The sequence below is a fragment of the Nelumbo lutea genome, chromosome 3 (assembly GCF_056320005.1).
Source record: "Nelumbo lutea isolate HS-2025 chromosome 3, American lotus-T2T, whole genome shotgun sequence".
Classification (NCBI taxonomy): Eukaryota; Viridiplantae; Streptophyta; class Magnoliopsida; order Proteales; family Nelumbonaceae; genus Nelumbo; species Nelumbo lutea.
In genome coordinates this window covers 99,402,304-99,426,293 of record NC_142686.1, presented here as the reverse complement: position 1 = coordinate 99,426,293, position 23,990 = coordinate 99,402,304, and the positions used below count along the sequence as shown (strand labels likewise).

At 39.6% G+C, this 23,990-nt stretch overlaps 1 protein-coding gene and 1 long non-coding RNA gene across 2 annotated transcripts in view; one reads left to right on the top strand and one right to left on the bottom strand.

The window, feature by feature from the left end:
• LOC148867129 (putative leucine-rich repeat receptor-like serine/threonine-protein kinase At3g14840) overlaps window positions 1–21,993 on the top strand; it is a 40,647-nt gene extending 18,654 nt beyond the window's left edge. Inside the window, 15 exon segments of the mRNA XM_088976463.1 lie at window positions 23–94; window positions 202–273; window positions 392–463; window positions 543–614; window positions 2,661–2,732; window positions 2,851–2,916; window positions 3,089–3,151; window positions 3,260–3,295; window positions 3,453–3,496; window positions 18,855–19,097; window positions 19,522–19,640; window positions 19,764–19,993; window positions 20,120–20,356; window positions 21,159–21,309; window positions 21,438–21,993. Of these exon segments, the coding sequence (XP_088832589.1) occupies window positions 23–94; window positions 202–273; window positions 392–463; window positions 543–614; window positions 2,661–2,732; window positions 2,851–2,916; window positions 3,089–3,151; window positions 3,260–3,295; window positions 3,453–3,496; window positions 18,855–19,097; window positions 19,522–19,640; window positions 19,764–19,993; window positions 20,120–20,356; window positions 21,159–21,309; window positions 21,438–21,836 (1,948 nt within the window). The 3' untranslated portion in view covers window positions 21,837–21,993.
• On the bottom strand, window positions 15,049–17,847 carry LOC148867130 (uncharacterized). Its single transcript, XR_016109015.1, has 2 exons — window positions 15,757–17,847; window positions 15,049–15,437 (listed from the first exon to the last, which is right to left on the bottom strand). It is a non-coding gene; the product is annotated as an uncharacterized LOC148867130 (long non-coding RNA).
• Window positions 21,994–23,990: the final 1,997 nt, after the last annotated feature.

Here is a 23,990-nt window from a genome sequence, read left to right as displayed (position 1 = left end):
GATAATCTGTAACGTAGTGCAGCCGCATAAGTGATAATCAGTTTAGTGGAAAAATACCTGGTATTATTCAGAACTGGAAAAACCTCTCAATGTTGTAAGATATATTTCTTTTTAATTTTTAGTTTCTGAATGTCTTCTAGAAGTAGAATTTAGAAGCCACTCACAATCACATTTATTTCATTTACATTTGGTTAATGGCAGATGGATACAAGCAAGTGGTTTTGAAGGGCCCATTCCTACTGAGATTTCTCTTTTGCAAAAGCTAACGGACCTGTGAGCAAAGATCCTCTTTATTTCATATTGTCTTTGTTGTTTTGTGATAAATGAATATTTTGTGATCTTTAATGAAGTAGTTTCTTGTATTTACTCTTGGTGAATTGTTTAAGTGCAGGAGGATAAGTGATACAAATGGACCAGAAGAAAGATTTCCACAACTGAGTAACATGACAAGCTTGAAGACACTGTGAGTTGAATTTTATATATATAGAAGATTATCTATATTGTGTTGTTTGAATTGACACTATTTTCATTCCTTATTATAGGATGTTAAGGAGTTGCAACATTACTGGAAATTTACCTGAATATCTTGGACAAATGACAACTTTGACAACTTTGTAAGTCTCCCCATCTTCTGGCTACCTGCTACATGTAAGTTCATTTGAAACTTGACGAATCTAGCAAACCTATTCCCTTACACCAATACTGACATCAATCAGAAGGATAAAAGAGAAAATATTAGGAAAATTAGATTAATATGATTTGGATACAGAAGACCAACTACCACATCAACAAGTTCTTTTTTTTTTGGTTCCCAGTTGCCCAATCTTGCAAATTCATCCTCTTATACCAATGCCAATGTCAATCAGAAAGATAAAAGAAAAAAGTGAAAGAAAGTCAAGGATGGAAATTGGTAGGGTAGAAGTAGGGATATCTGTTCTAGTGATGGAAGCTCATTTTAATCAAACAAACCCTTGCCAATCTCAAATTATATTTGTCAGTCATGTCTGTTTACAAATCACTAGCCAATATCCTGGATAATGGAGAAGGGCTCCATTTGGGACAAGTCCAATGATCAAGAGAAATTACAGTTAGAGGATTGGGCTCAGCTTGCATATCAAAAGGAGGAGTACTTGGTATACAACATATCCAAATAATGCTGCTCCTTCTCTCAAGTGACAATGGATATTCTGGAAAGATTACAATGTGTGTTGGAGAAGAATCATTGCAAGCAAGTATTGTTGGGAATCATCGCCCTTCATGGAACCCTATGGATATAAATGTCTGGCACATTATTCTTTATCATTTGGCTGGTTTTAACAACCAGACATGTAGTGGATTGTAAAACCTTCGGCTGAAAATCATGACAATGCGGGTTCAAGTCTAAGGGATGCCACATTGTGCAAAAATTGCCAAAAGTTAGGTCCTTATCATGTCCACTCCTCCCAAGACCCCAAATAATTGGGACCAACATTGGGTGGTGGCTTTTATTGGAGAAAGGATATTAGATCCAATTTTTGGGGAGATAGCTGATGCAGTGGTAGATCTTTGTTCCTCTCCTTATGACATGGTAGAAACTAGAGAGGTGGTGTTGTAAATTATTTGCAACTAGTGGTTGGGATGTCAATTTGATGAGTTTTCTTTTCTTTTTCTTTTGTCAGACAGTGAATGGAGTCTAGACCCTAGTGATCACTTATCCATCAAATCATTTTTTTTCTGGTGTTTGTTAGCTAGGTTATCAATTATTTATTTTACCCTTTGGCCAGACAGACAGCCATTTGAGCAGGAAAATATCATATCTAGATATTTCTACACCATCTGATTTGGTGAGAGATTTTGGGTGCAAAGATTTCTCCAAATCAGTAACTAGTAATTTGTATCCAAAGAAGGGATTAAAATATTGATACACGGGGTCTAGACTGTAGTGATCACTTCTCCATCAAATCATTTTTATTTTCTGGTGTTTGTTAGCTAGGTTACCAATTATTTATTTTACCCTTTGGCCAGACAGACAACCATTTGAACAGAAAAAGTGCACATCTAGGCATTTCTACATGATCTGATTTGGTGAGAGGTTTTTGGGTGCAAAGATTTCTCCAAATCAGTAACTAGTAATTGTATCAAGTGGGTATCAGTGTGTATTGATATGACCGATATGTAGGTGTTTTTAATTTTTTTATACTTTTTTTTTTTTTTACTTATAGGTATTAGAGGGCCCCACTCCCACCTTTAAACTTTTAACAGTTTTTAAGAAGCTTTTGTATTGGTGTATCCAAGTGTATCTGGGTACACCGAAACAGATACGGTATCCCCCAATACGGGCATATTTTGTTGATATTTTAGTCCTTGGTCAAATGAATTGTTTTATCAAGTCTAATTTAAATTAAAAATATTATCATGGAAAATTGGAGAACTTTTAGATTCATATTAGAAGTATAATACTAAAAAAAAGGTGTAGGTACTTAACTGGTGGTTATGTACATGTCTGTTACTTGACTTGTGGATAGGTACATTACTCTAATGAATTGTTTTGAGATGTTAATATAAACATTCAAAGTTAGGAGTGGCCTTTGATGGAAACATTTAGAAACAATGTGATTGTAAGGAATACTTTGGGCCAGAAGCTTTTCTTTTATTGTATTTGTGACCATCTTTCTCTGCAGAGACCTCAGCTTTAACAAGTTGACTGGGCAACTTCCAGATAGCTATGAAAAGCTGTCAAAAGTGGATCGCATGTAAGTGGTATAATTCTGGTGTTGGAGTTGTCACAAATTTCTAATTGCCTCTCACAATGCTAGGATAGTGCAAACAATTACTCAACCATGTAATACCACTGATGTCACTTTTTTTTAGATTTCTGACTGGGAACATGCTAAATGGTTCTGTGCCTAGTTGGATGCAAAATAAAGGAGAAAGCATGTAAGTTTTCTCTCAATTTCTAGTTAGGTGATGCTTATTACCTACTTATGAAATAGGAAGTTTATTATTTCAAGCTAAAGGAAATTAATATTGTATATATTATATCTTATTATGCAATGAACTCTTTTCAAGAAGATGATTGTTCTTTGTTCTTTGTATCTTTAAAATACAGTGATCTTTCTTACAACAATTTTACATTAGAAAGCTCGAGGCAAATTAGTTGTCGAGGACACGTGTAAGAACATCTTTTCTTGATTCAATGTGCTTGTAATTCCAGTTTGATGTGGCTAGATATTTGTCTTGATTTCTAAACTTTTTGCTTTTATATTATTTTTTTTTCCAGAAATTTGTTTGGTAGCTATTTTTTGGGAAACTACTTGTAAGTTTCTACTTTCTTATTTTGGAGAATTTCATCATAGGTTTTAGATATAGTGAAGAAATAATGAGTCATTGCTTTTTGATTGTTTGTTCCCTAAAAAAGTTATAGTATGATAATCTCATAATGTTCACTTACTATTTACTTCATATTGATCTAGAAGTGGAGCTGATCCATGCGTGCAGGATCTTCCTTGTCTGCGAAGTAAGTATATGCTTTTTAATTTAGAATTCAGGATTTTCCTTTCTGGTTATGAATTTATTCTGTGATTTTATTATCTTATCTTTTCCCATTATAAATGTTACATTGTGCATCATCTCTAACTAGATGAACCAAGAGTTTAAGCGATCAATTCATTAAGGACCAGTGAGCCATTTCAAATAAAGATACATATTGGGCTTTGATCAAGTGAAATGAAAGGGCGTTTCACTGATTGTGATCGGGTGGTGATATGCTCAAGTTATCTAACAAGAGGGAGAAGGATCTAGAATAAGGAGAAGAGAGAGAGAGAGAGTTTGTTTGTAGAAAAGCCAATGCCAACTCCATTCATTTAGGCTATATTTATAGCCTTATGGTGCTACAAACTGGGAGTAGAAATAGGAACTACTGCCCCTTAATCTTAGGAGCTTATCAACAAAAAAACAGAATGCACTTATCTAGGAAACAAAATGCACTTATCTAGGAACAGAAATTGAAGACTTATCTAATGCACTTATCTAGGAAACAGAATGCACTTATCTAGGAGCAGAATTGAAGACTTATCTATTCTAACAGAATTAAAACTGAATGGATAAGGCTTATCCCAACTAAGAGCTAACATGACCGGGTCTTCTGCTGCTATCCACTTTGACCGGGTCTTCGGCTGCTGCATGCATGCACGTATCATTCTCCTCCCCCCCTGAAGGACCCTTGTCCGCAAGGAAGTCGGGATAAGCTTTTCTGAAGCGCCATTCATTCTCCCAGGTTGCATCCTCAGCTGGCGCCCCAATCCATTTGACCAAGACTTCGGATTTTGGGCGGTATTTGCCCTTGTGAATAATACGGCGATCCAGGATTGCTTCCGGTTGGGGTAGGATGGCCGAAGTATCCGAGATTGGAGGAAGCTGAGTGGAAGTAGGGGTGATGGGTCCCAAGTGCTTCCGCAACAAACTGACATGAAACACATTGTGGATTTGAGAGCCGGGGGGCAAGGCTAAGCGGTAGGCTACTGGACCAATCTTCTCAATGATTGGGTACGGCCCAAAATAACGTGGGGCGAGCTTCATGGAACGCCGAAACGCCACCGAGGTCTGCCGGTAAGGCTGTAGCTTCACATACACGAAGTCACCTGCTACGAACGAGACTTCTCGTCGGTGCTGGTCCGCTTGACATTTCATCCGGTTCCGGGCTACCTGGAGGTTATGTTGTAGCTCGCGTAGGATGATGTCCCGGTCACGCAAGTATTCGTCAGCTGCCCCTACTCGAGCTGTACCCGGTACATAGGTCAGGAGACTAGGGGGTGGGATTCCGTAGACTGCTTCGAAGGGTGTCATTTTGGTGGAAGAGTGAGTGGAGGTGTTGTAGCTGTATTCTGCCCAAGGAACCCACTCTACCCATTTTCGCGGCTGGTCACCTGCAAAGCACCGTAGATATTGCTCCAACGTCCGGTTAACAACTTCGGTTTGCCCATCGGTTTGGGGGTGGTAACTGGAGCTCATACACAATTTCGTCCCATGCATCTGAAAAAGTGTCTGCCAGAATGAGCTGATGAATACCTTGTCACGGTCGCTAACAATGGATGTTGGTACTCCGTGTAGGCGGACAACGTTGGCAACAAATGCCTTCGCGACTGTGGTGGCAGTGAATGGGTGTTTTAAGGGAATGAAGTGGGCATATTTTGTCAACCGATCCACAATTACCATGATAACCGTGTACCCATTGGAGGAAGGCAATCCTTCGATGAAGTCCATGGAGATGTCTGTCCACATTTGAGTAGGAATTGGTAATGGCTGAAGCAATCCCGTTGGTCTCATGCAATCTGTTTTGAAGCACTGACATACATCACATTGTTGCAAGAACTCCTTCACCGTCCGACGCATGTGGGGCCAAAGGAAGTTGTGCTTGATGCGAGAGAGGGTCTTATGAAACCCAAAGTGTCCCCCTACAGGGGATGAGTGGCAGTCCGCCACCACCTTTGAAATCGAGGTGGAGGTGGGGCTCAAATAAATCTTGTCCCCCTTGAACCATACCCCATCCCGTTGAAGCAACTTGTGGGAGGGTCGCTTTTTCATCAATTCCCCATAAAAGGTGTCTTGTTTGACCTCTTCTTGTAGCGTCGGCCACCAGTCTGCGTGTGGTATAGAGATGGAAAGAAACTGAAATTCAGCCATACGTGACAAGGAATCTGCACCTTGGTTCTCAGTCCCTTTTTTATACTCGATCTCATAGTCGTAGCCCAGTATCTTTGGCAGCCACCGCGTTTGTGCCGGTGTGGTTATCCTCTGCTCGAGTAAATATTTAAGACTTTTTTGGTCGGTGCGGACTGTGAATGGTTTCCCAAGCAGATATGGGCGCCATTTCTTAACGGCTTTGACAATAGCTAACATCTCCTTCTCATAGGTGGATAATGCCAAGGCTGAACCTTTCAATGCTTCACTGAAGTAGGCCACCGGTCGGTTTTGCTGGATGAGGATGGCGCCAATCCCGGTTCCACTCGCATCGCATTCAATCACAAACCGTTGGGAGAAATCTGGTAGACGTAGGATTGGCGGTGAAGTGAGTGCCTTCTTCAATTGCTGAAAGGCCAGCTTTGCTGCCTCGTTCCATTGAAATCCCCCTTTGGTCAACAGTTGGGTTAAGGGAGCTGCAATGCTTCCGAAGTCGCGGATGAACTTTCGGTAATATCCTGCTAACCCGAGGAAGCCACGGACCCCCTTTGCTGATGTTGGTGTAGGCCATGCGAGAACAGCTTGTATTTTGGCTGGATCAACGGACACGCCTTGTTCTGAAATCACATGACCCAAGTACTCGACCTACGAAACCCCAAATTGACATTTTGACATTTTTGCAAATAATTTGTTAGAGGATAATACAGTTAGAACAACTCTCAAATGAGATAGGTGGTCTTCCCATGATTTAGAATAAACCACAATGTCGTCGAAGAAGACCAAAATAAATTTCCGGAGGTATGGGTGGAAGAGGTCGTTCATGAGGCTTTGAAAAGTTGCAGGTGCATTCGTCAAGCCGAACGGCATCACTAAGAACTCGTAATGCCCTTCATGTGTTCGGAAAGCCGTTTTAGGAACGTCTTCTTCTTGCACTCGAATCTGATGGTATCCCGACCGTAGATCTAGTTTGGAGTAAAATTTGGTGCCGTAGAGCTCATCTAATAATTCATCAATCACGGGAATGGGATACTTGTTTTTAATAGTGATTTCGTTCAGTGCTCGGTAATCCACGCAAAACCGCCAAGCTCCATCAGCCTTCTTCACTAGCAAAACCGGCGATGAGAATGGGCTATTGCTTGGTCTTATCAGCCCTGTCTGCAAAAGCTCCTTCACCATCTTCTCTATTTCGGTCTTCTGGTAATACGGGTATCGATATGGCCTCACACTCACCGGTCCTTTGTCGGGAAGCAGTGCAATCCGGTGGTCATGTGGTCGTTTAGGAGGCAGGCTTGTGGGCGGCTCAAACACATGGGAAAATTCGGTGAGAAGGTGGTCCATCTCGGGTGGAAGAAAACCTGGTTGGCCGCTGCTATGTGAAGGAACTACTTGAAAAAAAAATCCCGTACCTTGTAACCCATTGCATTCCTTGTTGGTTAAGGCTTCGATGCTGGCTCGTCCCAATCCTTGGAAGGTGCAAGAGAGTCCCTCCTTTTTGAACATCAAGGTTAGTTGTTTGTAATCCATCTCGACGGGTCGAAGCGTCTCTAGCCACTGTACTCCCAACACCAACTGGCATGCTGCGATGGGAAGAACATAATAGTCAGCGGTAACGGGATGTCCTTGAATGGCGAGGGTGAGAGATCGGCACTGCCCCATACACTCGATCTTTTCACGGTTGGCCACCATAACTTGAAATTTCTTGTCTCGGTTCACTGGCAACCCGAGCTTGGAGACGATGGCTTGGTCAATGAAGTTGTGGGTGCTGCCGCCATCAATTAATACGGTCATGTTCTTGTTTTTCAGTTTCCCAAGAACACGTATGGTTTGCGGGTGCTCAGCTCCTGCAATAGCGTGGAAGGAGATTTCAGGGATGGCTTCTTGGTTTTCCTCCTCTGATTCGATAGTCTCCGTGTCCGCCGGTTCCGGATCCTCAATCATGAACAGTTGTGGACGTGCACAACGGTGGCCGGAGGTGAACTTCTCATCACAGTAGTAACACAGCCCCTTCTCACGACGTTCTCGCGCCTCCTGGTTGGTGAGTCGCCGGAATGTTGAGGAAGGAGCACTGGAAACCTGGTTCGCACGCGAGCTTGGTGGAGGCCCAAGTACACCGGCCATGGGGTTGGGCGACGCCTTCTGGGTTGTCATGGCTGATGGGGATCGAATCGGTTGGCTAGCTCTCCGCTGTAAGTGATTTCGTTCCTCAATTAACCGGGCCACTCCAATCGCCTCTATCAAAGTTCGAGGCTGCTTGATCTTCACATCTAAACGAACGTCATCACGAAGTCCTGCAATGAAACAGCTAATGAGAAAGCTTTCGGGCAGGCCGTCAACTTGGTGAGAGAGCCTCTCGAAGGCTTCTTGATAAGCCGTCACAGTGGTGGTTTGCTTTAGGCGGGTTAATGCCTCTGATGGGTCCTCGTAGTCGGTGGGGCCGAACCGTTGTAACACCGCTTTGGAGAGTTCTTCCCATGTGAGCGGTCCGCGATGCTTGGTCAACCACCTGTGCCACTGTAAGGCGATGCCTTCCAAATGGAAGGAAGCTAGCTACACCTGTTGGTCCGGAACAATATTTTGAAATTCAAAATACTGCTCCGCCTTGTAAATCCAACCGCTCGGATCATCCCCATTAAATTTTGGGAATGACAGCTTGACGTGTTGATGAGGGTGGTCATGGATGGAGCTTGAACGGGAAGTATGGGGCTGTGAGGATTCTTCATGGGCGAAGGGGTTGGTCTAAGGAGTGGTATTGGGAGTGGTTCGTGAGGCTCGAAGGGCTTGGAGTTCAGTTAACACTGCTTGCAAGACAGTGTTCATTTGGTTGAAGCTCGACTCATGTCGTGCTAAGGTTTCATTGACCTCATTGCGGAACTCCGTGTTCGTCTTTCCACGGGTGTCCATGGTCGAACCGGCTCTGATACCAATGATACGCTCAAGTTATCTAACAAGAGGGAGAAGGATCTAGAATAAGGAGAAGAGAGAGAGAGAGAGTTTGTTTGTAGAAAAGCCAATGCCAACTCCATTCATTCAGGCTATATTTATAGCCTTATGGTGCTACAAACTGGGAGTAGAAATAGGAACTACTGCCCCTTAATCTTAGGAGCTTATCAACAAAAAAACAGAATGCACTTATCTAGGAAACAGAATGCACTTATCTAGGAACAGAAATTGAAGACTTATCTAATGCACTTATCTAGGAAACAGAATGCACTTATCTAGGAGCAGAATTGAAGACTTATCTATTCTAACAGAATTAAAACTGAATGGATAAGGCTTATCCCAACTAAGAGCTAACATGACTGGGTCTTCTGCTGCTATCCACTTTGACCGGGTCTTCGGCTGCTGCATGCATGCACGTATCAGGTGGATGGTTCAGCATTTCAATATTCAATTGGCCCTTGGTCTCTTTGCTACTTATTAGAGCTTCTTTTATCATTAGAGAGTTGATCTTTGTGGTTACAAGGCCACAGCCAAACCCATGAGGTAGAGACGTAGAGTTGCTACATACTAATTCAAGTATAGGACCAATCAAAATCAAACATTTGAAAGAGATAAATGTCCAATATACCAGGGAAACATTGATGATATTGCTGCAGTATTTGGTTGCAGGGTTGGTTCCCTCCCTTCAAAGTTTGTGGGTCTTCCATCGGGAAACAACTGCAAGTCAAAGGAAATTTGGGACCCACTGATTCATAGAATAAGATCCAAATTATCCAGCTGGAAAAAGAAATAATTTATCTAAGGTAGGTAAAATTATCCTAATCCAGAGTGTTCTCTCAAACCTACCTTCTTACTTTATGTCCATTTTTAGATCTCCAGCCTCGGCTTTGAATAATATTGAGAAGCTGATAAGGGATTTCTTGTGGGATGGTAAAGAGGAGGATAAGAAAATGCATTTACTGACTTGGGCAGAGGCATGTAAGCCTAAACACCAAGGTGGAGTTGGCATTCAGCCACTGGAACAGATTAATAATGCTCCCCTAACCAAATGGTTATGGTGGTTTGGTACTGAGAAATATGAGAAGTGGAGGAAATAAATTAAATGTAAGTGTGGGGAGGCTGGTCTTGGTTGGGAATTAGGCCCTGTTATTGAAGCTTATGGCACTTGTTTGTGGAAGGAAATCATGAACAACAGCGATATCTTCTTCAAGTATTGTCATCTTTAAATCAGGAACAAGTGAGAGCATGTGCTTCTGGAAAGACTGGTGGTATGGAAATGGCCCACTCAGCAGTCAGCAGTGTTTTACCCACCATCTTTGCTTTGGCCCAAGTTTAAGCTGCCTGAATCTGTGACTCTAAGAGGAGAATGCAAATGAGATTGTATGGTATACCACATTGAGAAGTAATGCCAATGACTAGAATGTGGAGACCCTATTAGCATTGTTGCAAACTGTGGAACAGGTAAAGCCTCAACCAATGCTTGAAGACTGATTCTGGTGGCCAAATGAAAAATCAGGGGTGTTCAGTCATATCAATGTTTCAAAACTTGGCCTATGTGGAGACAGAGAAACCCTATTGAGTGTGGATCTAAAAGTAGAAGGTGCCCTCAAAGGTGATATTTTTCCTTGGGGGTGCTATCAAAGGTAAAATCCCAACCATAGATGTTCTGAGAAGAAAAGGAATGTGCATCATCGACTGGTGTTGTGTTTGTGGGCAGGCTGAGGAAAACGTATAACATTTGCTAGTAAACCGCAGCTTCTCTTATTCTATTTGGTTTCATGCTTTGCAGCCTGGTGTGTGTTGGGTGGTCCCTTCTGATATTGAATCCTTGGTTTCTTCTTGGAGGTCCCAAGTCTTCAGCAAGAGGGGTAATGTGTTATGGAATATGATCCCTCTAGTGATCTGCTAGTGCATTTGGAGGGAGACAAATGGCAGAACCTTCAAAGAGCAGTTCCTTCCCATTGAGAAGATGTGTGCTAAGATAGAAAGAGTCATGCTGCTGAAATTGGTAACAATTCATATTTTGTTCAGGGGATTTAAGTCCAACCGTTTTCAGCAGTCTTGGGGAGGTATTTTATGGGACGACAACTTTTCCGTGTTATGGTTGTAATGGCACTATGAAATGTACTGTTGTACTAGGTTGTTGAGGAAACATCTCCCTCTGCAGCCATTTATCTCTATTCACCACCTTTCAAAAAAAAAAGAAAAAACATAGGTAGGAGGCTCTGTTGACAGTGGGGAAGGGGTATCCCCACCAATCCAAAATGATTGCTTGCTTAGGTGAGTTGAAAAAAGTGAGAAGGACATTTAACCATTTTCAAATCGAAATTAATGCAACAAGGTTAGAAGGAAAGAAGCTCGTGCCATTACCTGTGTGCTGGTCATTGTTGAAGGAGTGTAACAGTTGAGTTTGGTACTTTGGAGCATCATGTGGAGTCAAATATTCTGGGTAAAGCTGAGAAGTATATGGTGTGGTGGGCTAGATGTTACGAAAAGATGCAGCATTTAAAGCTCCATAATTTCTCTTCCCTTTGGGGGGGGGGGGAATTATTTTACAGTAAAATTTTGCTGTATACTTTATCCATTTCATGCAAAACTGATGCTCATTTACATGTTTTGTTGAGGGAGCCTTTCCCTCCTATTAATGAAATTTATACTTCACCTATCAAAAAAGGTTAGAAGGAAATAAGAAAATGTTTCAAGTGAAATTTTTAGCATAAACAAAGATTCGAAGTATTAGAAAAAATTCAAACTGAGTGGAACAAAATAAAGGAGGGGAGCTTGTGTCAATATTTCACCACCTTGGCAAAAATCAGGCATTGATAGTCTTGTCCTGTAATGCTAATTTTTGAGCATAATCGATGAAATTTCTTTTATCAATAAAAGAAATTTTGTTGTAATTTTTAGGAATAAATGACTTTACAATTTATTTACATGATTTAAGTGATACAATTTTCTTAGAGAAGTAAAGAGGATCTAGAGAAGGCGCAAAAAGAGCATAGCCAACCACAAGAAATAGACCACTGGAAGGCTTAGTTTGAAATGCGAATTCATTTGCACTGCTGTAAATGCATGGGAGTGCAAAAGGGCTGAGTGCAAATTCTGGTTTACTTTTGCTTCAGATTTGACTGTCCTATTTGTTGGTGAGAACTAAAATGAAGTTACCTCCATTTTATATGAAAATGAATGGAGGTAGGAGGGTTATCTGTTTAGGAGTGGGGTAGGATGCAAGGTGAGGTGGTCCCCGACTCCCCACTTTATATGAGAGAGAATTGAAGTAAGAGGAAGGTGGTGCAAATTTTGTTTCTGTTTTTGGGATGCAAAATTTGCACTGCCAGTGAGTGCAAATGACACAAAAGAGTGCAAATTTTGTATCAGGAAGGAGTGCAAATCATAGTTACAATATATAAACAAGCAGATATAAAACTGAACTGGGTGCAAAATTTCTACCTGGTTGAGATTTACACTGCCAACAAACAGAGCCTAAGAGTTAAACCAAAAGTAGCCTCCATCCAAGGGATTAGGCCTCTGAAATTTGATACAAATTGGCCCCTCAAACCTCTTCTCTGTATTTGTTTGTATTCAGTTCTATAGAAGAACAAGAAGAGAATAGAAGAAAAAGAGGTTTAGAAGAAATGGGCAGCACCTCTCTCCAGCTCTCCAAGACAACTTTTATACTAGGGCAATAAGAAAGAGATACAATGACAAATCTACCCTTGATTAGTAGGCAGTAAGAAAAACATAAAAACAAAGTAGGCCCGGGCCCATTTAGCCCAGGAAGGAAGTTACACAAGTAAATGTTATGACATAACATAAATAGGCCCAAGCCCACAATGCTAGGCTACAAAACGCTCCCCCTCAAGCTGAGCATAGATATCTATCATGCCCATCTTGCATAACAGCTCCACAAATCTGGATTTTGTGAGTCCTTTAGTGAAAACATCAGCTAGTTGTTTTGTTGATGGCATGTAGGGTATACAGAATTCTCCAGAGACAATCCTTTCACGTTCAAAATGTCTATCTATCTCGATATGCTTCGTTCTATCATGCTGGACTGGGTTATTTGCAATGTTAATTGCAGCTTGATTGACACAATAGAGCTTGAGTGGTCCAGTTATATCTATCCCCAATTCCTTTAGGAGGATTCGAAGCCAAAGAAGTTTAGCAACACCATGAGCCATGGCTCTATATTCAGCTTCAGCACTTGATCTTGCCACAACAGCCTGTTTCTTGCTTCTCTACGTAACCAAATTTCCACCCACAAAGGTGCAATATCCTGATGTAGATTTCCTGTCTCCACGGGAACCAGCCCAATCAGCATTTGTGAATGCTTCAACTTCTATTTTGTCATGCTTCTTAAATAGTAATCCTTTCCTAGGACATGACTTGAGATATCTCAAGATTCTCTCTATTGCTTTCATATGTGAGACTTGTGGATTATGCATGAATTGGCTAATTACATGGGTTGAATATGCAATATCCGGCCTAGTGAGAGATAGATACAACAATTTTCCAACCAACTGTTGATATCTTTCTTTATCAGGATAAGGTTCCTCATCACCTCCTTGCAATCCATGATTTTGCTCTATGGGAGTGTCAGTAGGTCTGATTCCAAACTTCCTGGTCTCCTTTAGCAAGTCAAGAGCATACTTTCTCTAACAGATGTAAATCCCTTCCTTGGATCTAGCCACTTTTATTCCCAAGAAATATCGCAAGTGCCCTAGATCCTTGATTTCATATTTTGAGGCTAAGAAACCTTTTAATTCCATAATTTCCTTTGTATCATATCCAATAACCACCATATCATCAACATAGATAATCAGAGTTGTCAACTTCTCACCATCCCTCTTATAGAACAATGTATGATCTGCACCACTTTGTTTATACCCTATTTCCTTCATTGCTCTGCACAATCTCTCAAACCATGCTCTTGGGGATTGTTTGAGACCATACAAGGCCCTTTCTAGTTTACACACCTTTTCTCTCATGTTGTATCCTAGAGGAGGGTCCATATACACTTCTTCCTGCAAGTTTCCATTTAGGAAGGCATTCTTAACATCCAATTGATGCAGTTCCCAGGAAAAGTTTGCTGCTACAGAAAGTAACTCTAATTGTATTTAATTTGGCAACTAGAGCAAAAGTCTCCTTGTAATCAATACCTTCCCTTTGGTTGAACCCTTTTGCAACCAATCTAGCTTTATATCTTTCAATAGTGCCATCTACTCTATGTTTAATTATGTAAGCCCACTTACGCCCCATAGTGTTCTTCCCATCTAGTAGATCCACTAGCTCCCAAGTGTTTGTTTTCAATAATGCTCTCGTTTCTTTATCCATAGCTTCCTTCCGTTTGGGGTCAACAACAACCTCTGAGAACGTAGGAGTAAAAACATAAGACAATGCACAAACAAAAGAGTGATAGGTAGGAGACAAATGAGAATACGAGACAAATATATTTATAGGATGGAGAGGCAAGATCGAACTGGTTTCCGCAAAGCAATGGGAAGATCGGGATCAAGACTAGTGGATGTAGTGGGAGCAACCATACCTTGACCGGAATCCAATTGGTTGCAATCATGAACTAGCAAGTCTCTCTTTCTTTTCCTTTGATAAACACTTACATCACAATGGTTAGGAGTAGTCACTTCTTTGGCTTCTTCATCACAATGGTTAGGAGCAGTGACATCTTCATCAACTGGACAAGTAGACTCAATAGGTTCAGAAGGAATTGGATCAGGAGGAGCAATTGGAAGTGGAGTAGGAGCAGGAACAAAAGGATTAACCCCCGAGGAAGTCTCTTCCACCCCATTAGTCTCCCCTTGAAGGGGATTTTGAGGAGGGTCAAAAAAGGACCGAGTCTCATGAAGGGTGAAGTCTTTTGTAATGAACTTCCTCCTAGTAATTGGATTTAGACACTTGTATCCCTTTTGTGTAGGAGAATAGCCTAAAAACACCCCTTGGATTGCCTTTGGATCTAGCTTTGTCCTTTTAGGATTTTTGATATGAATGAAACACACACAACCAAAGACCTTTGGGGGTAAGGAAAAAGTAGGTTGATTTGGACACAAAAGAGAAAAAGGAGCCTTCATACCCCAAACTCTAGTCAGTATCCTGTTTATGAGATAAGATGCAATGAGAACAGCATGAGACCAGAATTTCTTTGGCACCTTGTTTTGAAACAAGAGAGCACGAGCAATTTCCAATAGATGTCTATTTTTCCTCTCTGCAACTCCATTCTGTTGTGGAGTGAAGCTGCAAGAGGACTGATGTAATGTTCCCTCATCTTCAAAAAACACATTTAGAGAATTCTTGAAGTATTCTCCTGCATTATCAGAACGGAATTGTTTAATCTTTTTCCCAAACCGACTCTCAATCATTTTATAGAAAACCATGGTGATTCTAGGTACTTCCTCTCTTCCTTTCATCAAGTCAATCCAAGTACATCTTGTAAAGTGGTCAATAAAACTGATAAAGTAACGATAACCATCCATAGAAGTAATGGGTGAAGGACCCAACACATCGGAATGAACCAAATCAAAAGGAGCATTAACTTCATTATTAGAGTTAGGATCGCTTGTTCTACAATGTTTAGACAACTGACACACTTCACAAAATAGACTCTCAATTGACACATTTTGAAATGATTCTGGAAACAAGACTCTTAACAAGGTAAAAGATAAATGACCCAATCTAGTATGCCAAAGATAGATGGTAGCATTAGACTCCTTGCATTCCCCAATGTGACTTGTTGAAGCTTGATGAGCTGAAATGATATCTTCATTGAGGTAGTAGAGACCACCAGCCTCATGACCACTCCCAATCGTTTGCCTCGTCAGCCGATCCTGGAAAACACAATGTATGGGGAAAAAGGTCACAATACAATCCAAGTCTTTGGTGATCTTAGAAACTGAAAGCAAATTTGCAGTAAAGTTTGGAACATGCAAAACAGATTTAAGAGGAATATCCTTTCCAAGTTGGATATCCCCTTTTCCATGAATAAGGGAAAGAGAACCATCAACAACTCTTACTTTATCTTGCCCAGAACCAAGACGATAAGATGAGAAATAGGAAGAATTGTTTGTCATATGTTCAAGGCACCTGAGTCAATCACCCAAGGGTCATTCGGATGAGACTGAATAGCAGTAAGGGCAGAAAACATACCTGTCTTGGCAAAGGATGAGGAAGGAATAGTGGATTGTTTGAATTGAGTCATAGCCCGATTTAGAATGTCTACCTCTGCTGCTGTAAATTCAGGGAAGCTGCTTGGGAAAGTAGTGGTCTGTCCCATACACGAAGAAGCACTCGAGGTGATAGGCTTTTGCAATTCATCCACCAGATTTGAACTTGCTACATGTCCATAAGGTCTTGGACCTTTATTCAGCTTTTTCTCCTTCCTAAGAGATGCTGGTTTAAGGTGAGGATGCAAGACCCAGCAGGTTTCTTTGGTATGTCTCTCTCCCCCACAACGAGAGCACTTCAGATTTCTTTTATCTCCTCCTTTCCCTCCTTTTTGTGTGGTTGAAACAAGTGCTGAATGTTCACCCAGCTGTGGAGGGGCTTCTACCTTCATTTCTTTTCTCCGGATCTCCTCATTTCTAATTAAGTAGAAACATGCTGCAAAGAGGGAAGTTAATCTCTCCCCAAGATCTAAGAACTGATGCTCTCATAAGAAGAGTTGAGTCCAGCAAGAAATTTGAATACTCTCATTTCCTCAGTTTGCTTTTGGTGCATTTTTTGGTCCTCAGAATTCTTCCAATCAAAAACAAGATGGTGATCAAGCTCTTCCCAAAGCCCCTCAAGAGTAGCAAAGTAAGTTGCAACTGATAAACTTCCTTGAGTCAAGGTTGCAATGTCTTGTGTCATTCTAAAAATTCTTGCATTGTTTTTCCTTTGTCCATTGGTGGTAGATAATTTTTCCCAAATCTTATGAGCTGTAGGATAGTGTTGGACTGTTCTAGCAGTCTTTGGTGTCATGGAAGATAACAGCCATGTCATAACAAGTGCATTTTTTTTTCTATCCAAGTTCCATATGTAGGTTCTTTGACTTGTCCATCTATGTACCCTAGTAAACCACGACTTGTGATGTGAAGTTTTGCAGAAATGGAGCACTCCTTGAAGTTGTATTCATCTAGTTTCACATCAGTGATCTGAAGATTTGGGAAGCTAGTGTTCTCCATGTTGAATAAGCTTTCACTTGGCTGACTTTCCTTGGAGGTTATGTCACTAGAGTTTGAGAACATAATGAACTGTTTCTGATGTGAAATTTCACCCAAAAAACAGAAGAGAACAATCTGTACTACTGGCCTGTAGACTGGAGAAACTCCTACACAAAACAGAACAAAAATAGAGGAACTTGGGCTGCAACACAAAACAAACACCTGGTCTGCAACGAGACACTGTTCAGCTTCTAAAAAATTGAAGTAGAGGGCAACAACCTGTACTTCACTCCCACTCTGATGGGAGCCTCTAACCGAACATAAAAAGTCTTCCACAAAGATATCTAAAAACCTTCTTGGACTGCACCTTCCTGCAGTTCAAAATCTTAACCTGCTTACTGCAGGTTACTGTAGTAGTCCAGAGACTACTCACAGCTTGTCTTGCCCTATTGGAGCATTACCGAACTTTTAGGTTCCCTTGGATCTTCTCCCAAGGGAAAACCCAAGAAAGCAACTGGGTTTAGAGCACCACAAGCAGAACTAGGGTTTCTTTAACACCCTAAGTAAAGAAAATGAAAAATAACAGAACAGTATATAAGATTTTGAATCAGTGGTTAGGATAGTATCAATGCTCTGATACCATGTCTGTATTTGTCTGTATTCAGTTCTATAGAAGAAGAAGAAGAGAATAGAAGAAAAAGAGGTTTAGAAGAAATGGGCGGCACCTCTCTCCAGCCCTCCAAGACAACTTTTATACTAGGGCAATAAGAAAGAGATACAATGACAAATCGGCCCCTGATTAGTAGGAGGTAAGAAAAACATAAAAACAAAGTAGGCCCAGGCCCATTTAGCCCAGGAAGGAAGTTATACAAGTAAATGTCATTGACATAACATAAATAGGCTCAAGCCCACAATGCTAGGCTACACAACACCTCTCCAGTAATACTGAATACCTATACAAGGATGTCATATCAAGTTGATGCTCCAGTTTTGTCTTGTCCATATCTGGGTCATGGGTTAAAATATCCATACATTTCCTAATATTTCCATGACATATTTCCATTTCTATGGGCACCAACATAAAATATTACCAACATAAAGTATTATGACATAGTTGATGATGATACTGTAGATATATGGAGTAGAGATATTATTGCCTGCCTAATGGGCATGATTACTTCTTTGAGCAAAGCCCAAAATTCTTTCAATCATGAAGTCAAATCTTTATTATGCTTTGTTTAATAAATTATTTGGGTGATCTATTAGAACCACTTGCATTTTCTATGAGTTTAAATTTTGCTTGAACTCACTCTATCATGTAGTTTACAGGACAACTTCTCAATGTATTATTTTGTCTACTAAACTTAGATTTTTTAGATTTGTTTGATGGTTGGGAACAGGGCAGTAATTTAAAAGGGTGTACCCATGCTTTTATCATTTCATAAAATATCATTCTATATGCTCACATATTTCACAATGTGTGTACCATGTATATGAATTTTATATTATTTCCATATGACATTTCCAACATGTTTCCTATATTTCGATGATCGATATATTATCCACTGACACTAACATTCTTAAACCTTTCTCTGGGTAACATAGTCTCTCCCTTTGCAAAACCTGCAGCTATAGAACAGCTGATCTAGGACTTGACTTGAACAAGATTTTCACACCTAAAAAATCCAAGGGTCGAAATAAAATAGATGAATGCCTTCCAGGAGGTATATGTAGGAAATAAGTTGAGGGTGATGACCCTGAAACTAGAGGAAGCCCTCACCCAAATTCATAATTCCATTAACCAAATGAAATCCCCATATCATGGAAACTTGAGAGAAATGCAACAGCTCCACTGTTTCAAGAACCAAACAAGGATCCATACTTCCTCAATGGAAATTTGAGGAAGTAGACAAGGTCCCCAAATCGGGGAACCTTAAGTCTTTGAACACAATGCTTCTTTGTACTCACATTTTATGGTATAAAACCTTGAACTCCTCTAGGCTACTAAAATTAGTAATTTATATTGACGAATAGGGTAAACCTAATTGCTTTTTGTATGCTTTCCTTATTGTTTAACTTGTTTGCTTGTGTCAATGAAATACTTTTACAAAATTGGTTTGCCACATCCTGTTAACTTGATAGTTGTGTTTTTCATCTATCCCCAATATGTTAAGCGTGGAATATTGTTTCTTCATGCAGACTTTGTACCTCCTTCAGAAGGTGGGAAGAAGAAATCAGCAGGTGTCATAGCTGGAATCATAGTTTCAGTCGTGGCCCTTGTCTTTATGGTTCTGGGTACCATTTGGTGGAGAGGCTGTCAAAGACACAAAAGCACAATGGACCAAGGTGGGAGAACCCATATACAAATCCTATCAAAAGAATGAAATTAATCATTTCATGAAGGGGGAGAGGGATATACTTAATAAAAAAAAAAGGAGACTTCTCTTGTTTAATGTCATAAACAACTAATAACTTATTTACAAAGTAGTGAACTTTAAAATAGAATAATCACCTGATGAAATTATACATATTATACACACATGAACTATTGACATAAAATTTAATTAAAAATTAAATGATTAGAAAAGTTGGCTTTATATGTTCATCATTTGTGGTTCATACTCTGCTTATCATTAATATCTCACTGACATGATGTTGTTCCTTGTGAATGTGGATCCCTAGTGAAAACTCAAGCATAGAATGCAAGTTAGTTACAAAAATCTATTGTATTCTAAGCCATATTTCTTATCCAGCTTAGCTGCTTTGACAGACTTGAGAGGTCTAGACATGCAAACTGGCTCCTTTACATTGAGGCAAATAAAAGCTGCCACAAACAACTTTGATTCCACAAGCAAGATAGGAGAAGGTGGTTTTGGGTCTGTGTACAAGGTATATTTTACAATCTACATAAGAACCCACAATCTTGGTTGATCACTCTTTCAGCATACATCTCTTCCTTGTAAATGTCAGATAGAAGAAACTGTATGTTGTTTACTTATTACTCAATTGCAGGGTCATTTATCAGATGGAACCATAATAGCAGTTAAGCAGCTTTCTTCCAAATCAAAGCAAGGAAATCGGGAATTTGTCAATGAGATAGGCATGATTTCTGCTCTGCAACATCCACATCTTGTAAAGCTTTATGGATGCTGTATTGAAGGAAATCAGTTGTTACTAGTATATGAATTCATGGAAAATAACAGCCTTTCTCATGCCTTGTTTGGTAAGATCAATGATTTTGTGTTCCTCTGATTTCTTTTCCTTTGCTCTCCTCTTTCATTTACTTTTTTTTTTTTTCTTAGGGACCAATATTGTATCTAAAAACTAACATTTTACTTTCTGATTTGGGTTAATTTGATGATATGAAGATCCAGAAAATGCCAACTAAAATTGGACTGGCGAACTAGGCAGAAAATCTGTATTGGGATAGCAAGAGGTTTGGCTTTTCTCCATGAAGAATCAAGATTGAAGATTGTTCACCGAGATATCAAAGCTACTAATATACTTCTTGACAAGGATCTTAACCCTAAGATAGCTGATTTTGGCTTGGCCAAGCTTTATGAAGAGGAGAATACTCACATAAGTACTCGAGTTGCTGGAACCTTGTGAGTTCATATACTCTACTCTGCCTATAAGTCATAATTGATGTCTGTGGGCATTTTCTATGTCTGAGAAAAAAATTAGGAAGTGGAAAAATCCACAACATGAAATTCCTGAATTTCCCTGAATGGCTACCAGTTACAGCAACCAGAGCAGTTCAGTTTCTAATTCTTGTTACATTTTAGAACTGAGTGCTATTATGTTAGATTTTGGGATTTAAAAGACACATTATTATTTTTTCAACTTGGACCATGGCGATTTTCTGCACTTATTGCACTAAATCAATTTGTAATGGCCTGACAAGTGTTCCATTTCATGTGTGCGAAGACATTTATATGAGAGTAAGTACACCTGCCATATAGTGATTGCTTAGTGCATTTAGTGCAGGGAACATGTAAGTATATGAAATGTATCTTGAAGTTTATAGGAGGGAATAGAGAAACTGCACCTTTTCCTTTTATAATTAATATCATTTAATAAAATTTATATTTTAGTGTGATTCAAAAGCATTTTGTCAATTTCAATAATACCCAATTAGTTATTATTATTTGATCAGTCCAGATCTGAAGCCACCTATTTCATATCTGGGCCTTAACCCAACCAGACCCTAGGGCCTGATACTGATGCAGGTAGTGGGGTCTGGGTCTGGATGTATATGGACCTGCCCCAAATCTGACATGTCAGCATGCCCTGTTAAGTAGAATTTCATGAGAACAATTTTTGCAGTATAAGCAATATTACCCTACTTTTCATGGGTTACTCTAATCTCTGTAGGGGAAATATAATGTGTTAATCCTGAATTTTCAGTGGATATATGGCACCAGAGTATGCAATGAAGGGTTACTTGACAAACAAAGCAGATGTTTACAGTTTTGGAGTTGTTGCCTTGGAAATTGTCAGTGGGAAGAGAAATACTTCTTTCAAGCCACAGGAGGAATTTATTGATCTTCTTGATTGGGTAATTGTGATTTTTGATTTATCCAAAAAAAAATATTTCTATGTTTCTTTTTCATCATTCAGGACATCTAGATGTTTTTGTTTCATCCTTTTTTTTTTTTTTTACTTTTTTTTCTTAATAATGTCTAGGCCCTTATCCTGAAAGACCAAGGAAGTTTGTTGGATCTAGTGGATCCAAGGTTGGGATTGGAATTCAACAAGGATGAGGCTATGAAGATGATTAATGTGGCTCTGTTATGCACTAATACATGTGCGCCACTAAGGCCTACTATGTCTGCTGTGGTGGGCATGCTTGAAGGCCAAGCCTCTGTCACAGAGTTTGTATCAGATACAAGTATCTCCAGTGTGGAGTGGAGGTTTAAAACTATGATGAACCATTATTCACAGGTCCAGGATCATCCGAGCATCAGCGTGAGCCAGACTTGGAGTATGTTGGGCGGATCATGGAGTGGGTCCTCTATGTCAGCTCAAGCCTACCAATATGGATCCCAAATATTGGAAGAACAGAGAGCAGTGCATGATGGGTGATTGGATGTACCTGACATGTATATATATGGTGTATATTTTCCTCATTTTTTATATGCTAATCAGATACATGGAATTCCATCATGAAAAACAACCGTATTCAAGTTTTGGCTACTAAATGAAAATTGTCTTTAGACTCGGTCCATTTTACCAATAAACAAATGTATATTTGATATAAATGATAAAGTTCTTTTTTGTCTCTATTTAGATTGTACTAGTGTTCTCAAACCAACCACATAGAAGCATCAGAAGCAATTGGAGGAAATACTAGTCTTTCCGGTAACAAGGGGACAAATTAGTTAGAAAAACTGGTCTTTTGGGTTTTCAAGCATGCCTATGGTTTTCCTATGGTGACAGTAGCCCTCCAAACTTCCTTGTTGTAGGAGACTGGAGTCAAGCACTAAAGTGGTCTGTGTGAAAGACGGCAGAAGCATGTATGTATGTATATAGTTCTTTGAGCTTGAGTGGGATAAGGTTGGGCTGGGCTCACATTGCCTAAGGGCTAGGCCTAGGCCTGACCTCAAAAATTAAGAAAGCCTAAACATTTAGGCCTGGGCTCCACCCAATGACTGAAAATCCAAGCCCAACCCATGTAAATTTGTAGGCTGGGTTGGTTCAGACTCGGGCTGGGCTTGCTCAAATTGCACCCTTGGATATAGATCCTCTTTTAGTGTAGACACCTACTAAATATGGGTCCATTAGTTTGATTCCAATATGGATCCATATGTTATACAACAGTTGTAAGTGTAAATTATTTAACAAGCCAGTGCTTTATGTTACCCATTTAATTAGGTAACTTATTTATGTAGTTAAAAAATCCTAATTAACTTAATTAGGTAGCATGATTATTAATTGTTATTACTAGGGGTGTTAACGGGTCGGGTTGGGTCGGTTTCATGGGATTTTCCCAACTGACCCGACCTAGTCGGGTTATCAGAGGTGGGAACCGAAACCGACCCACTGATAGGCCAAACCGACCTGGTCGGTTTGAGTCGGGTTGGGTCGGTTTCGGTTTTGCTCTTGTACAAAGCTGAATAAACTTTGAATTAGTTGAGGACTTGAGTTGAGGACTTGAGTTGAGGGGGGTGGACCAACCAAGTTAAGTTAGAGAATAGAAGATTTTAAGAGAAGACAAAAGTGGAATTAGAATTCCTAGTAGGAAACTAGGAATTCTAATTGTAATTGCCTAATGGGCCTTCTAGTTCTAGTAGGAATTCTAATTGTAATTGCCTAATCTAGGTAAAAAACTAAAAAAAGACACCTAATTAATTGAATTCTAATTGTAATTGTCTAATCTAGGTAAAAAACTAAAAAAGGACACCTAATTAATTGAATTCTAATTGTAATTGCCTAATGGGCCTTCTATTTCTAGTAGAAGTCTAGAAAACTAGTAGGAATTAGGAAACTACTCAAACTAGGAAGTAGGAACTACCAAACTAGTAGAAGAAAGACTAGTTCGGTTTGGGTCGGGTTGGTTTCGGTTTTCTTATGTCAAAACCGAAACCGACCCGAGATATCGGTTTTTGTATGTGCCCAACCCGAAACCGACCAGTACGAATGAAAACCCAACCGACTCGGGTTGGTCGGTTTGGTCGGGTTGGGCATTCTTATGAACAGCCCTAGTTATTACTAATAAAGCTATAAAAGTAATAATTTTAATACATTTAAGTCATATTTAAAATTATAAAAATCAAATCAAATTTGTTTATAATAATAATAATGATAATTTTTATTAATTAAAAGTCCAATTAAAGTACTGATATTATAAATAGAATTAAGTTGTAATAAAATTAGTTTTATAAATAAAATTAATTAAAAATATTAATCTTATAAAATTAATTTGACTATGAAAAATTTATTAATTTTAAAACTAATTTTTATTAATATAGATTATGTTTAAAATAATTACATTAATAAAGCTTTAAAGTAAGCCCATAGCCTAACCTGACCCATGACCACATCTAATTAAGAATATCATAGGGCTCTTACCTCATTTTCTCTCAAAATGGTCTATACATAATAAATATAAAAGAAAAAAGATGTCAACCCAATAACCCATAAACCAATTTCAAACTTAAATTAATAGCTCTTGAGTTTTCAAAATGTGTCACAAATAATACAATTCAAAGACTACGATACGTGTTGGGTTGGTATCAA